The sequence below is a fragment of the Carettochelys insculpta genome, chromosome 24 (assembly GCF_033958435.1).
Source record: "Carettochelys insculpta isolate YL-2023 chromosome 24, ASM3395843v1, whole genome shotgun sequence".
NCBI classification, from domain to species: Eukaryota; Metazoa; Chordata; order Testudines; family Carettochelyidae; genus Carettochelys; species Carettochelys insculpta.
In genome coordinates, this window is record NC_134160.1 from 5243316 (window position 1) to 5260538 (window position 17223).

Below are 17223 nucleotides of genomic sequence, written 5' to 3' on the forward strand. Positions count from 1 at the left end.
TAGCTACGTGCATAGTGCCTCTATTATGTGTGCTGTCTTACATGTAGACATAGCCTAAGAGACAGCAAACCATTACACATAATCTGGTTTAAACAAGTTCAGATTTAAAGCGTTTTCTGCCTGAAGCACTATGAAACATTAACCTAGAATGCATGCTTTATTGAAGTGCAGAGTTGATTTAATTTTTGTTCAGGAGCCCAGTTAGGATTCTGTGTTGCAGTGGTTGGGAAGGGATAGAAATCTAAGCAGCCTACTGTACAGAAGGTGCTACAGCCGTCTTCCCCCATGCAATGGATTTTTCATGACTGGATCAGGACAGAGTTGATTTCAACTGATGCGTTCATTTAGTAACAATAGCAAAATGGAATATGTTCTAATGTTACATTTAAAATCCTTAGACATCTCACAGAATTTGAGGAAACCACTTTAAAATACTCCAGTGAATTTACCCTGAAAAGGGAACTGTAGAACTAAATAAGTGAGGTGTTTTGGTTTGCCTCAGACTGTTGGGTGGTGATGATGTTACTGCTCTCCCCAAGATTCAGTCTTGGAAGCTTTTTCTTTCCTGGCTACACTTGGCTGTGTCATTTTTTAGCTTTGTTTAGGGAAAATGAATGTGTGTGTGTATTTAAGGGAAGGTCTTGATACTACATTGCACTTGCACTTGTAGAGTTCAGTCAAATTATATATATTATTTAGAGCTGGATTACCAATTCTGTCTTTGTCTCATGTCTCTCACCAGCAGAATTTGGTCCAACTAGATGGTATCCTTAAACCTTTGTTTCTTGAACTGTCTTTAGCCACAGTAAGGATGCTAGAGTCAGTGATATTGCCCACTTCCTCCTAGTAACAGAGAGGTAGCCGTGTTAGTCTGTATTCTAACAAAACAAACCAGCAGTCATGTAGCACTTTAAAGACTAACACAATAACTTATTAGGCCATAAGCTTTTGTGAGACAGACCCACTTCTTCAGATCAGTACTGTTAATCTGAAGAAGTGGGTCTGTCCCACGAAAGCTCATCACCTAATAAATAATGTTGTTAAAGTGCTACATGATGTCTGGTTTACTTCCTCCATGTCATTCTTTGCTAATATGTATCTCAGCTTTGACCTGAAGGAAATCCAATCCAGTGATGGATGAAGACAATTCCTTTTCCATGGTCTGTTCAAACTCTTTCTGCTTGAAACTGATGAAGAAGGTGCCAGCCAGTCAGTGTCAGTTGCCGGACACCTGTTAGTAACTGGATTCATTTTATATAAGTTTCTAAGGCCTTATCTACACTACTATGTGCCATGGACCTAAATTACACAATTTCAGTACCTAGGTCTGCTTACTACCATATCTTCACAGTGGTAAGTCAATAGTTGACACTCCTCCGTCAACTCTGCTTACTCGTTTGATTTTGACGAAATGCCAGAGTTGACGGAGGAGCACTGGACAGAAGAGATAAGTCAACCCCCACTGAATCAGTTGCTGCCCATTGATCCACTGGGTAGTCAAGACATACCCTAAGATTCCACCCAATAGTAACGCCTTTCAGTCACTTCTGCTGTGGGCACGATTTGAACAGGCAATTTATTGATGAAAGACTGCATGCCATGAGTCTGAATGGCTGAAGGCGTACTACATACATTTGGATCTTATTTCACATGGCTGTTCTTGTTTTAACTGACATCTCAAGTCGTCGTAATTGATTCCGATCTGTGGGCAGCCCTTGTTTAATATCAGGAAGTCCAACAGGCATTAGTAATGTGGAATCTACCATGCTGTAGCATGTGTAAACATCCTACACTCTCAGCTGTGGACTCAAGGTGGCTGGGAGAGGGTTGTTTACTCCTTCTGCCATGGACTGGACATCAGGAGACTGGGTGTAGGAGCAGTCTTTATTTCTGAGGAGCTAAAATGTGAGGTGTGTTTTTCAATGTTAACTCATTTCTGGTTAGTGTAACAGTCAATAATTCTAATTCTGTTCTTGAAATTCCATTGATCAGCATTGTTTTTGTACTCCTAAGGCCATGTTTAGATAAACCAAAACAGGGAAAGGCTACAGCATTTCTTGTATTGGAAACAAAAGGGTTCAAGCAGGAACTTTGACAAAAGCTTAGCTATTTTGATTGCTACCAGAAGCAGACAGTGCAAAACTACATCATTTCTCTTATCATTCTAAGACTGTCTGCACTGTATACCTTACAAGGTATTCAGCATAGTCACTCAGCAAGTGAGCACTTTCCTCTCGACAAAATTAAGCCACCCCCAGAGGGGTGATAGCTTTGTCAAAGAGATGATGTCTTGCCAACCAAGTGTCATCCACACCCTTGCTTTTCAACAGGAATACTTTTATCTGTTAGGGAAGTGGGGTTTTTTCCCACACCCCCAAATGACGACAAATTTACACAGGCTGATTCCATAATGTTTGGTTCTAAAATCAGATCGTGATTTTTTTTTCTTAAGCTTTTGAGTGGTGTCACAGCAAGTGGTAGACTGGGGTTTGTTTTCAGCATGTCAGCTAAGGAGCAGGCATCAGTGGCATACGATGTTTTTATATGTCTCTTCATAGAGCACTTCCAGTTAGCGCTGTGCTAAGATAACAGGCCTTGCTGGAATTTACTGCCAAACACTAGTTGGCATGGTTTTTAATTGTGGTAATTGTTTGTTTGCTCATTTGCTTTTCATTATGAAATAGGTGATCATGTTGTACCTTAGAAATCTGAAATGCTTTGATTTATGTGGCTCAGTATAAGTCTGTGGAAACCCATTGTTTTCACTCTGATTTATACTTACAAGGTTATTTGAATTTACTTTTCTTTGGCTAAAACTGTTCAGAATGTAGCATTAAAAAATCCATTGTGCTGAGCATGTTTATGGAGGTGGATTTCAGTCAGAATGCATGGTCTGTTTTCTCTTTCCTCCTGTATTGTAGGAGGAGGTGCGCCAGGCCGTGACTCCTGCTGAGCCTGTCCAGTATTATTTCACACTTGCACAGCAGCCTGCTGCAGTACAGGTACAGGGACAACAGCAAGGACAACAGACGACCACATCCACTACCACCATCCAGCCAGGACAGATCATCATCGCTCAGCCTCAGCAAGGGCAGGTCAGTAAACAAAGCACAACATGAGGGCTTGTGGTTCTACATGGCCAGCAAAGGCCTAGATGTATGTGGGATACAGAAAGCCACACATGGATGTTACAAATAATAGTTTAGTTAGTTGTTAGTCTAACTTTAGTATTCAGACTGTAAACAAAAATTCATGGCCCGTGACTTGTCCATGATTTTTACTGTATGTCCCTGAGTAAAACTTCGTGGTGGGTGTGGCTTGTGGAGGGGCTGTGAAGGGAGCGGGTAATCTGGGGGGACACTGCATGTTCTTGGGTGGAATAGGGACATGTTAGCAGGGCTGGAGCATGCTCCCTACCCAGCTGGTGGGAAGAGGTTGCCTCCATATGTTGCCTCCACTCCACCCCAAGGTCCCTGTTCTGCAGCTCCCATTGGCTGGAAACCACATATAACGGTAGCTGTGGGGGTTGTGTCTGAGGGCAGAGCCGGCATGTGGAGTTGGGAGCTGGATGGTCCCCTTTACCCCTCCAGGAGAGAGGGCCCCCACACCCTCCTGCAACACCTGCTACTGCAGAGTGAGAGGCCACCCTTATGCTTGGTTCTGGGGCTGCCTGAGCTGGCAGTCCTGGGTCAGGCACACCAGCTGCTGCAGAAGTCATGGAATCCATCCCCTCTGTGACAAATGCAGAGCCTTAATAATAACTAGTGTTACTTTAGTAAGCACTGAGGAGTGCTAGTGAAAGACCAGACCCCCCCAATTATGCTGGGTGCTGTACAAACACAACAGAGAGTGGTCCCCCCTCCAAAGAGGGAGCACTGCCCACAATTTTTGCAGGCCTCACAAAACAGGAGACTTTTGCAGGAGGATAATGAGGTAGCTTTGCATAGGAAGCTCTTCCCCCGGGCTCTTTTGCTGCTCTTTTGAGAATTGAACTTGTGGGGCAATTGCTGTATTTACCTTACTGTGAACACCTTGAAGGAGGGGAAAACTTAATGTCTTTCTGGTTATTTGCTAGAAAGGATTTTACTGCAGCAGGTTAATTGGTTTTATACTTTACATAAGTGTTTCAATTAATTTGTGTCATATAATTGTTTTGAAAGAGCCCAAGAGGACTATAGACAGGGTTTATTTCACTTGAAATAGGAGTTGCATTTTTTCATAGTGTATGGTGATGGAGAGGGACCTATTTGGTCATTTAATTGTCCACTTGTCAGTGCAGGATTTTATCCAACAGTTAATGACTGTACATTGCTTTGCATACTTTACCTGTGTGGACTAATAAGCAATTGACATTGGGCAATTATATGTGGTTTTTATTTTTATGATAATCCACTTCCTTTATTTGATTTAGTTGAACAAATAGGTCGATCAGATGTTGTGTAATTTTGTATGGAGGGTGTGTTCACCTTGTACTATCCAGTCCCGCTCAACCAAAGCTCCCAATAAATTTAGTAGCATCTTCTCACATGTGCCTGAAAGCCTTTGGGGAAAACAGCATTGATGCTATATATTGGGATTTTGGTAACCTTTGCTGATGTTATAACTCCATATTATGTTGCACCTTCACATCTGCCCTGCTCAGAGGAACAAGAAACTATAGGGATTGTATTTGTGTAGTGCAACTAACATACTTTATCTTGAAATACTGAATTGCAATGGGCTACCTCCTAGGAAGGTGACATCCCTGTACTTTCAAAACCAAATATACAACGTGTTGCTTGACAGAACTAAATGGAACCAGACGGTTTTATTAGGTTTGCAAGCATTTAATATTCCTGTGTTTCTAGTGGTGTATAAGTAGGTGCTGCTGTGGCTTTTTTGTTCACTTCTTAATAAATGATGTTTGAAATAGCCCCTGTCTTAGAGGAAGGATTATCCAGTGGCTAAGGCATTAATCTAGAATTTGAGACTTTTTTCAAATCCCTGTTCTGCTGCAGATTTCCTGCATTACCTTGAGCAAGTCACTTAGCCTGTGTTTCAGTTCCCTATCTATAAAATGGGATATTATTTTCCTTCCATATGGGTGTTGTGAAGATAAATAAATTAGATTGTGAGGTGCTTGGATGCTATAATAGTAGGGTCACTTAAGTACCTAAAATAGAACTCTGATGACACACAAATCTGATGGCACATAAATCTCATCAGATAAGGTTGTCTTGTTTAAAGATGAACAATAAAGATTCTTTTGGAAATTAAAATAAGAATTCTGTCTGTCCTAATGGCAGTAGAAGATGCTTTCCCAGTTTGTCACAGTGCTGAAGTAGGCAGAGTTTGAAGTATCAACAAGCTGAAAGGAGGGCTGTAAAGGAGCCTCATGTTGTTGGCTGTAAATTTCTGTGATTTCACTTTCAGCCAAGTCCGACTGTGCTGCTTTTTGTATTTGAATTCAGACCACCCCAGTAACCATGCAGGTTGGTGAGGGTCAGCAGGTCCAGATCGTCCAGGCACAGCCACAAGGACAAACACAGCAGGCTCAGAGTGGAACTGGACAGACCATGCAAGTCATGCAGCAGATAATCACCAACACAGGAGAAATCCAACAAATTCCGGTAAGACACTACAAGGAGGAAGGTATAACTGTCTCATGATCTGGTAGCAAAACTGTATCACATCAGGCCTTTGTCATATGAACAGATAGAGATACACATATTCCACTGCCTAATGTTACAAGATCTCTGGGATGTGAGACCCAAAGAATTTAGTTAAGAATTTTGCCTTAGGAGATGAAATAGTTAGGTATGGTTGGTAAACTGCTATTAAAACACTTATTGCGGAAACCTTAGGTCTTTTACTGGCTACACTTCAGCAGCCTCTTGTCAGGGAGTTTAGACATTGGAATAAATTGTCTAGGGAGGTTGTGGAATCTCCATCATTGGAGAAATTTAAGAGCAGGTTAGATAACATCAGGAATGATCTAAATAGTGATTGGCCCTTCGTGGGTTCATGGGACCAGACTTGATGACCTCTTGAGATCGCGTCCCGTTTGAAAATTCTTTTAAACTGTGCCGCCATTAGCAGTTATTCTGTCCTTTTCCACTTTCTTTACTTTGCTTTTCTTGAATTCTCGCCTGTCTTGTTAATGGCATCTCCCTTTCATGGCTACTTTCTTCCAGTCCAGTAAATTCCAGGGCTTCACTGAAAATGCACAAAAATTTAAATTTCTGATATAAGGAATAAAGCTGATGGCACCCACTGTAATTAAAACCTTAATATTGGAATGTTCCTTTTAACCCCACTGGTTTGCACCTGCTTATACCCTCTGAAAATGTCTTTCTGGCTTTAATTTTCCGTCATTGATTTCAGCTCATGTGTTGTGTTGTCCTATGCTTTTATGTTTTTTTTCCTTCAACTTTGTGCAGAACTGGGAAGTATGTATTTTAGGTGAATGTTAATGTTTTGCTCAAGTCTCAAAAATAGCAGAATTTTACAATTTGAAATTCTCACATTAGCTGGATGAGCACTAGAACCTTTTTGGTTCCCTGAAGAGCCAAAAGTAAGTATTATAAACATTTCAGATCTATTTCACCCATTACATTAGTATTGCAGTTAAAAATCAAAGTGGGAGGCTTTCAGCAGAGAACCTTCTCTGCAGGCAGCTTTTAATGCAGAAACAGATTGTGTATTAAAATGCTTGTGCTCGTATGGAGTTTATAACTGCTGCAGAGGCTATTGCTTCAAGAGTAAATGGTGGGGTTTCTGGACACAAGTGACGAAGTCAGCAGAATTTGAGTAAACTGCAAGCCCAATAATTTCTGTTCCAAAAGCTTTCAAGCGTCACTGGTGAAGCAGAAGTGTTTTTATGCTCTGTACATATAATGACTTTTAACAATTTCTGCCTTCCTTAAAAGTAAATTAAAATGCAAATTTTTAACCTTAAGATTGGGAATTAAATTTTCAAAAGTAGGTTAATGGAAAAAGTTACATCAAGTTCCATGTTTAGCTTCAGTTATAGTTAAAAATACAGACTGTGGAGCAGAACAGAAACGGAAGTTTTTGTCTTTTTAATATAAATCACAAAACATTGGCATGAGAGTATACCAGCCTTTGTCGTGTGACGACTGAAGTACACTGGCAGACTTGTGTTGGAAGTCTTTGTAGTAGTCTTGGTCTTAGCTGGTGCTGTTGGTGAAAAGTTAAAGGAAAATGATGGGAAGAATATAAAAGGAATGTCCCTGTTTTGCAGCTTGCTCACTTGCAAAGTAGTTTTCTTATTTGAATGAATGACTGATCTGACAGAAGGACTAATGTGATCTCTCTTCATAATTGAAAAGGAAAATAAGAGCTGCCTAACACTTGCTCAAAACTTTGTGCCAGTCTCTAAATGCTTTCCCCTTATAGGAAGAGAGAGTTTTAATTTAAGGATTTGCAGTGTTAAAGTTTCTCTTACTTTCTTCTTCAGAATCCACGTAGCTATAAATCTCAACACTGAATCAGTTCAGTCCTTTCAGTATCACTTATTTTTTTTCTACTTTCTGTTATGGAAACAAGAAGGCAAGTTTGTATGTTTCATACTACACAGTCCACTGTTTTATTTTCCTTTCCCTACCTCATCTCTAGGTTCAGCTGAATGCTGGCCAGCTCCAGTATATCCGCTTAGCTCAGCCAGTATCAGGCACCCAGGTAGTCCAGGGACAGATCCAGACGCTTGCAGCCAATGCACAGCAGGTATGTACTGTAAGAACAAAGACTTATAATTAATTATTAAACTATTGTTCCCCACATGTTGAGATCCCAGTATTCCTGATTTTTTTTCTGCCTTCCTGGATTCCTAATAAATAAAAATACAACAGCAAGCTGGAAGCCTGGAAAAGCCACCTCCTTCCTATCAATATGGGTGGTGGTGTAATTGTTCACAGCATTTTGTGCAAAACTTTTGATAAGGGCCTCCCACTGTCCATCTAACGCTACAAGACGCAGACAGTTCAGTTATGGAAGTCTTTGTAGAAGGATCCCCAGTATAAGGAAGATTCGTGAATGAAGTGGGCTTTAAAGGAGAGGAAACTGTGCAGGCTCTGGGTAAATGAGAGAAGGTACAAAGCAGAGTGAAAAAGACAAGGGCGATCCCTCTGAGTCTTTTGGAGCAGTCTTAATGTTAGAAGCACATCTCCTCCATTGAAGGACATCATTGCTTCAAGCTCAGCCTCTTAGTCAAGAGACCATTCATCCCTGAGGGTGAGAGAGAACGCACTCATAAGCGGACAGTGCTCCTTTGTACTGATGTGGGAGAAGTGCCATATCATGCAGGAGTGGCTCATACCTTTTCAGATTGTAAGCACCTGTATTTTTTGCACAGGACACTCCACATATCAAGTGCCTCTTGCTCAGACTGCACATGGCTGTCATAAGACATGAACGTTTCATCTTGTCTCACTTTCTGAGCCAGCAGTAGTCATAAGAAACAGACCTAATCATGTTAGTCATCTGAAAAATGAAGGTAGCTACACTGCTTCCTTGTCCTCTAGGTGCAATTAATTAACTTCATAATGATCCCATTGTCATATTCCACATCCATCCCTATGTTTTCCTCTTACAGATTCTCTAAAGCAAGGTCTGTTGCCTTTATCTACATTGCAGAATACATGTACTTCTCAGGTGCTGCATGAGCACGTCAGATATCTGTTGAAGTAGTTCAGCACAGGGAGAGAGATCTGAAGGAGCAAAAGGGCACCAAAGGGCTGTCTGCAGTTCAACATCTCTTCCTTTCTTGCATTAAGAGCAGAATCTTCCTGAAAAAAATATGCATTTGCTCATTTATAGCAGGGTCAGAGTTAACATTCAAGTTTTGTTAGCCTTTAAGGTGCTACAGAACTGGGTTTTTTTTTTGTTTGGCTGGCTTTTTTTGTTTAAAGGTTTAGGTTTGTCTACACTTGTACTTTTGTCAGTGTGACTTACGTCACTCGGGTGAGAAGAGTACCCCTCTGAGCAACGTGATTTACTCCAAAAGAGCTGGTGTGAGCGGTGTTAGACTCTCCTGCTGAAATAGCTACTGTTGCTCATTGAGGGTGGTTAATTATGTCGATGGGAGAGCTCAGTGCCAGGTTTCTTGAATAAACATAGCCTTACTTTGGAGATATGCTCAAAGATAGCTCTTGAAACATCAGAATCTCATCAGAAAGGAAACCCATGTAAAGCTGACCAACTTAACAGGAGTGCATGACAGAGTTCTCAACTGATTAGCCAGATAAGGTTCAATAGGTGTGGATTTCATTCTGTTACACCAAAACATTCAAGCTTGTCCCATTTTGTGCATGTAAAATTGTTAGGTGGTCTGGTGCATGGTGTATAGGAAGTCTCCAACGTTGGACCAGAAATCTGTTGCTGCTCTTGAAGATACCTCTTGGATCGTCTGAAAACTTGCACCAGATTTAAATGATGAGCTTTTACAACGCAGTCATTGATGTGTTTATCAGCCTGCACTGGTTGTGGGCTAGAACTTAATGCTTCCTCCTCTGTGTCTGTTACTGTCGTTTGCTTGCTTGCTTTTATTTTCACTGGAAGAATGAGGCAGTAACTCTCCTCAGAAAGAGAACTGCTCTTCTGATTATGGAATCCAACAATGCTCTTTCTTCTCAACTAGCATTTCATGCCATGCTTTTCTTTTTTAAATCCATCTTACTGTGAGCTTCTAGAGGAGACTGATTCAGTGCAGAGATGAGTATCAAGAGGTGGGACTCATGGGTTCTGTTCCCAGCTGTGTCCCTGACTCAGCGGTATGACTCCAGGTAGGGACCTTAATCTGTTTTGTTTTACCACACAGGGATGTTGTGAGGTGTAATTTAAAAAAAAACAAAATAATCTGTAAATGCTCAATGATCCACTGGCAAAAGGTGCGTTGGGAGGGTAAAATATTGTTAATTCATTGTTGACCCAACAGTTATGTTCCCTCACTGATCACTCTTGTCCTTTCTCTCTTGTAGATTACACAAACAGAAGTTCAGCAAGGACAGCAGCAGTTCAGCCAATTCACAGATGGGCAGGTACCTATCTCAGAACTCATGCCTTATCAGGAAGGAGCCAGTCTCCATGAAATCAGATCTTAGAAAACTTTCTGTCCTGAGTACTAGATGTATAAGCACAAAGTGGGATGGTGAGACTAGGAAGTTACCCCCACTCCCAAAATGCAATGAGAATGCATGAGTCCTGTAACAGACTTGTAGTTCATGTGGAGACCTTTTCTTGTCTTGCTATATGTGCTCCAAATTAACCCTTTTTGAGAATATGGCAAATCTGGTATTTAACTTTTGCCCTATCAGTCTCATCCCAGGTGCTACAAGAAATAAGATGGGGTCTTATTAAGATACCATGCTAGAAAATTTTTAAGCCATTAATCAAAGATGGACATTCAGTGTGTGACCTCTCAGTGTGTCACTGGAAAGCTTTTTGAAGTACAACAGCTTGGGGGATGTGTATTCTCAATTTGTTGTCCTGTGTGAAGAGAGTGTTTAATGATAGTTCAGAATGCTTTTTGTGTTCATTTGTTTTAAACACTGTGTATGAAGTAGATGAAATAGGTACTTTGAATAGACACATTAAACTGGATCCAATGAGGTGTAGATTTGTCCCATATAAACTTTATGATGCAATGTGTTGAAGATGGTGCTAATACGAAATTCAGCCTGATCAAATTGCAGCTGTAAAGACTAGTAGAAAATAGAAATCACTACAAAATTGCTATTGAGCAAGCTGGGAGTGAAGGGACAAATAAGAAATTCTGGATATAAACCAGATTTCAAGAAAGGCTCCATAAATCAAATGAGTCAAATGCTGGGGAAATGTTATTGAAAATGCTGTCTCTCTGGTTTTCGGACAAGTTATGAAAATAGTAACCAGTGTGAGAACAAAAATTTAGTTCTCTCTAGAATACGTAATAGAACTTTAAGTGATTGAGCAATAATTGACCTTATCATACAGAGTGCCAAATGAAGGTGATTAGAAGTAACCTGACAAACCTAATCTGGTATTTATAAAAAGAAAAATCATCAGTAGCAGCTTTTTTGGTCCTAATCTGTTCAAGAATCAAGCTTTCATAACATTATACATATAAAACAGTCTTATGAGTTTTCAATTGGGCATCAGAAATTCATTAAATTACTTCTGTACTGTAACATTTTGGTATTTAATTAAGGCCTGGAGTTATTCATGCTCCAGCTTTGAGCATATTTCTCATGCTTTGTGTGTTGATTTATATCACTGGGCAACTGGCTATGCAGGCTACATGCTACTAATAGTGGAATATCCTGCTAAAACTGTTTTTCCCCCCTCCTATCCCCTTCAACCTTTTCCAGCAGCTCTATCAGATTCAGCAAGTGACCATGCCTGCAGGGCAGGACATCACCCAGCCCATGTTTATTCAGTCCACCAATCAGACTTCTGATGGACAAGCTCCTCAGGTGGCAGGGGACTGAATGAGCCAACTCCAGGAAGTATTCTGTCAACATGGAAATTGACACACCCTCTTGACTTTTACCCTTCCATCTGGCTCTGATGAACATATCTCCCTCTGTGTATCTGTACTTGATATTAAGCCTATAGTAGGCTATGATCTTTGGTGCACTGTACACCACCTCTAGGGGTATGAGAGAATATCCAACAGAAACTAACAAGGATACAATATGTGGGGTGTTTTTTTTTATTTTTTTAAGGAAATCAATATGTGAACATACTTAGCTGCTTGTTCCTCTCTATAAAACTGAAAATAATTAAAAGGAAATCTATAGCAGTTTATGAAATGATGTAATGGAACGTTTTTCTTCAGTGAAATTTGTAAAAGGGTACTGCTTTGTCTGTCCCTTAATAGCTTTATTCCCAGTATTCTGTTTGTATTCTACTGTGAATAGAGCTAGACTAAGGTATCTCAGCCTAGTAGTTTAGTAGAGGTATATGTGTGTGTGTGTGTGCACCCGTGCACTTGAGTGTATTGGGAGATTTTCCTCCCAGCCCCGGACTGTTTTTGGTAAGTTGGAGCCTTGTATATTTGTGACTTTTGGAGGGGGAAAAACAACCATTCCTTGTGCTACAATGAACATATTTTCTAAAGATGTTAGAGGCTTTAACTTGTCCCAGTCTATTCCGGAAACACTAAAGGAAATCTGGGGGAGAAATAAAAAAGTTAACCCTTGTGTTACTTTCAGTCAATGCATGTATTATAAGCTGCATGAAATGCAATAAATTTCTTTTTAAATAATCTACATGTCTTTTATTTACTCAGTGTCTGAGTGTATGTTTGAATATCAAAAATAACTAATGCAAACCTGGAAAGGTGATAGCCTCCTCGAGGGCAAGTCTGGTTTTAAAAAAAAAAAAAAGTTACAAAATGCCATGAGTATGAAACTGTAGGAGAGGGCAGTCTTGCTTCCTGGAGCCATGGCTCAAATGCAAGAAGTAACTCTACTTCTGTGTTATGCCTTGCGCTCCGAAAGATCACCATGCAGTCCATACGTTAGAATTCAAACTACACACTGATCGTATTATTTACTGTGGAAATGTGGCAGTTCCTTCTCAGCTATTTGACTGTGCCTAGCAACACTGCATGACAGTGCAGTATGAGAGGTTAGGAATGTTCTTTGTCCAGTAGAAGCTGTGGGTGGTGGGACTTAAGGAGACAAATGTAATTGCCTCAGGCCAGGTCTACACGAGGGGAGGAAGTTGATGTAAGATACGCAGCTCCAGCTATGAGAATAACATAGCTGGAGTTGACATACTTCAGGTTGGATTTCTCCACCATCTTCATGGATGGAGGTCCTGTTGACTTCCATTACTCAAAACTTCGAGGAGTACTGAGGCTGACGGGGGTACCCTTGTCATTCAGTTTAGCGAGTCCTGTACTAGACCAGCTAAATCGAACCCTGGAAGATCAACCTCCAGTACACTGACCCAGCAGTAAGTGTAGACAAGACCTGAGTCTGTATTTGGCTAGATGCTCCATTGTTGTTAAATACATCTTAATTCAGCCCACGCCTCCCCCCCAGCACCCTCCAGTGTGGTCAGAACTTCTGTTCATAGCTCATCCAATGTTCCCTGGAATCTTTTCCATCCATGATCAGAATACATTTGTCATGTTCACTGAGGCATGTGCAAATGTTCACCCCCATTAGGGGAAAAAAGCCCTCGAGCTGTGACTGCTCACTAATCAGCTGGGCAGTAAGGGGATCTCTCCTGAGCAGCTGCACAAGTGCACGGCTTACAGGGAACATTGATCTCATTCAAAAGATGGGTGCAGTTTTGATCATCCTGACCAGGTCTCTTGTTAGACATTGACACATCTAACAGCATGATACAGCAGGCCGACTCTGCTCAGGAAAGGCCTCAGGTTGAGGTGAGGTGCTTGAGGAGAGCTCTCTGAAGGACTCTCTCCCTTGCACTGTCTGGCTGTTACTGATTGTTAAAATTTCTCAGTTTTCAAAGCATCAAACTCACCCAGTTTTGAAAATGAGAACTGTAGTGGGAACTGTGCTCAGCAGGTAATCCGAGCACTAGAACACTTGGATTGTAATGGGCTGTGGCCAATTATATTCCAATAATGTCAGTGAGACCATCTGTTTCTTCCTCTCAGTCTCGAACTTAGCTGCACAGCAAGCAGTGTTCACATGTAGAACTTTCAGAGTTGGTATCTGCCTTCAGGCATAGCCTGGACGTGTGGGAATTTCAGAGAAAACTGACTCCATGATGAGAATTTCAGTTCTTCCAGTGCTTCTACTGCTACAGATTAGTAGATCTGAGGACAGATCGGATCTGACCTAGAGAGGGGTTTGTTGCATGTCCAAACCTTCTGGGCCTTACGATCTTCCCTCTGCTTAAATCTAAATGTACAGAAAATAAACCTTTTGGGGCTGAGGCCTTCCTTAAAATTGCTCTTTTATTGTAACTTTCACAGCTTTCTCAGTTGAAGAATGACTTGAACCAGTGTTCTTGATTGATTGAATCCAAGATCAGTTTTAGCAGTCTTAAAAATGTTCCTGTTAGAAAAACCACCTAGTAGGTGGGAGAAAATATTCCACACCTTGTTTCAGTTTCATGTCTGAAGATTGTCCGCTAGAGGGCACCATACAACTGCGCATATTTCGCATGGCTCTGTGTCCTGCTTAAGGAGATGCATAAGTAGTGGAAGTAAACCTTGTACGTGTCTGTGGATGTACTATGCTCTATACTTACATAGATGGACTTCATTCAGCAAGAATGCGGACAGCTGTTCTGGCTGTACTCAAAAGATGACACATCAGAAGGTTCCTCTTCCATTCTCACTGGCCACACGTCAGGTGTGTTCTTCATGAAACTGTTTTTGCAGCAAGAAAGCTGCTTGGAAACTGACAGTGCCCTGTTTACTTAGTGAGCATGAACAACTAATCCAGGCAGCTTAGCTGTTTCAGACTTGGCCGTTATGAGCGCAGCTGAGCGTGAAAGTGAAGTGCTTAGGATGATCACAAAAAGAAGCTACTTGCTTCATAAGCAGCTCAGTTGGCAGAACAAAGGAACGGCATTTAGTTATGCTTAGAGGGATGCCAAGCCGTACAGCTGGAGAATTAGTGGGTCATTAAGGATACTGTAGCACAGCTCTTCAGGTCAAACAACTTCTGTAAAGGGAATTGTGCTCTCTGAAGTGTCCAAGCACCTTGCAAAATTTAAAAGCTGACTCAAGGTAGATTCACTGTGTTTTTCAAATGATTTTTGCTAAGGTCTCTTAAAACCAATAAGGGAAACAGTGATGGGGGTAAATAGCACAGTCACTGCCTGGATTAAAGTTGTTTAAATGATAGGAAGCAAGTTTTTTGAAGTGGCAGGCCATGATTATTGGGGGTGCTCTCCATTGTTGTACACTGGGTTGGGGTTTTCAGATGCACTCAGCATTGTCCTAACTCTGCTCCTATTGAGGTCAGTGATCTGAATTAGATCAACATAGTGCTGTTGAGATCTCACCCCTAATGACTTGAGCTGTGGAGAGCAAGATCTGAAGTTTTGCTGCGACATACCAATTTTGAGACTTTCTGGGTGGTGGGAAGGAGTAGGAAAGCACAATGGCAAACGAAATGGAACAGGGAGAAACTTAAGGAAATGTCTTCCGCTGGACTGTGCGACTTGCTCTAGAGCATCCTCTGGAGAAGGATGGAGGACTCCTCAAGGACAGCTCAGTGAGGGATTACCCTGTTGTACAGTAGTAATGACCAATTCAAATGGAAGAAAAAGGTGCTTTAGAAATTGCACAGTGTTCAAGTTGGAATCCTGTGCCCAAAACCCATTGTTCCACCTGCAAAACCACTCAGAAAATAGTCCAAACAAGGGCAGCTTTACAGCAATGACAACATGGGGTTTGGCTAACACCAAAGGTGGCAACAGGAGGTTATCTTGCTGGAAAAATTGTGTTCGAGGAGTCTTGAAAATGGCTGGCTCCCGTCAGCCTTACAAGTAAACAAGGGACTGCTTCTGTAAATGGAAGTGTGGTAGGCTTAGAGCCCAGCATGGCCAATGCTTCTCTACTCAGCCCACGTGGAATTGCTGCTTCAGGAGGTCGCCAGGATGCAGCCTGCCTGGATTTCATCCAATGCAGAGTTGTTTGTACATCGCTTTTGGTAGCTCTGCAAAGCAAGGCAATAAGCTTGAGACGAGTTCCTGCATGGAATTCTCTAGCTAGGACTATGCAGGAGCTCAAATGAAACCAGTGATTCTCAGCCAGAGTATACATGCCCCTGAGGCTGTGCAGGCCTTCCAGGAGATCCATCAACTCAGATATTTACCTTATTTTACAACAGGCTACATGAAAAGCACTAGTGGAGTCAATACAAACTCAGTTTCATGCAGACAGTGACTTGTCTATGCACTTCTATATGCTGTACACAAACATAAGTGCAGTATATTCCAATTGATTTATAATTATATGGTGACAATGAGACTAAGCAATTTTTCAATAATACTGTGCTGTGACACTTGTGTACTTTTATGCCTGATTTTATAAACAAGTAGCTCTTATGTGAGCGGAAACTTTAGGGTGTACAAAACAAATTAGACTCCTGAAGATGGCCCAGTACTCTGCACAGGTTAACCTAAGGGTTCCTGCCAGCCACTGAAACCAAGGCCTCCTGTACGCTATCAAGTTTTGGATGTCAACGAAAGCCAACAAAAATGCCTTTTGTCGAGACATCATGTCAATGTTGGTGCTGCCACTATGGACAAGTATTGTGAGAAGGCAGAGCTGATCCATGTAAGTTCTCCCACGGTATCCTCAGCTGCTGGGAGCAGCATCAAGAGTAGGTCTGTGATCTCTCTCTGCTGAAATGTAAAGCAGCACAGCAATCAGTTCACCTCTTGTTCCAGCAGCGTCTGCCTGCCCCTGTGATTGTAGTGCAGGGCAGAACAGGAGCAGGCTAATGATTTCCCTTTGTTCCGCACAGCTGTGATATGCTTCCCAGAGCCTTTGAAAGGGGAGGAGCCCAGGCCTGCAGGGCAGCAGAGATCAAAACACTGAGCAGAGCCATCAGGGCAAGGTATTGTGGGATACTGGCAGAGGCCAGTCCTGTCAACGAGACAAACAGCAGAGTCTACACTGGCCCTTTGTCAACAAAGGCAGGAGCGAGGTCTCTCCTGGGGTGGAAGTCTTGTTGCCTACACAAGACATTTTTCCCAACAAAAGTCACATTGCAGTGTGACTGCTCTCACCATTTTGTGGCTAAAAAGGCAGATTTTGGTGACAAAATCTGGTAGCAGAGAGGCAGCCTAAGAAATGGTGGTGGTTAAATGTTACCGTAAGAGACAAACTGATGGCCAAGCTGGGTAAAAGAGGAATATCTCCTTGTGCTCTAATGGCTGTGGCGGAAGCAGACTTTTTGCACCTGGCAATAGACGTTGCCAAAGGACCCTGTAACTTAATTAGCTGAACACACTGATCAGTGTCAAGATGGTACCATCCCTTCCCTCTTGTTGAGGAGGGGCAAAAGGATATGATCTCAGGGTTTGGCGAGAGATAACCAGTGCTCTTTCTGCTTCTGCTGCTAGAGAAAAGGAAGCACTTAACATTTAGACCTTGGCGTCTGCCATAGTTTCTGATTTAATCACTGGAGGGAGAGGGGTTTGTGATGTATGCTTTTACCCCGACCTCAGCATTTGTGCTCACGTGCAGCTGAAAAATGACTTTTAGCTGGGTTCTTTCTGTAGGATCAATTTTAGGCTTCTCTT

The 17223-nt window shown here is 41.8% G+C and overlaps 1 protein-coding gene across 3 annotated transcripts in view; it reads left to right on the forward strand.

Annotated features, from left to right (window-relative positions):
• The window catches only part of NFYC (nuclear transcription factor Y subunit gamma), a 54900-nt gene extending 42656 nt beyond the window's left edge, over positions 1-12244 (forward strand). For 2 of the 3 annotated variants that reach the window (XM_074976306.1, XM_074976305.1), the window contains exons 6-10: positions 2922-3095; positions 5451-5609; positions 7618-7725; positions 9978-10037; positions 11349-12244. In XM_074976306.1, coding sequence (XP_074832407.1) covers positions 2922-3095; positions 5451-5609; positions 7618-7725; positions 9978-10037; positions 11349-11465 — 618 coding nt within the window. In that variant the 3' untranslated portion in view covers positions 11466-12244. Of the gene's footprint in view, positions 1-2921; positions 3096-5450; positions 5610-7617; positions 7726-9977; positions 10038-11345 lie in introns of all 3 variants that reach the window. The other variant, XM_074976304.1, reaches the window with a different exon arrangement.
• The last annotated feature ends 4979 nt before the right edge of the window (positions 12245-17223 follow it).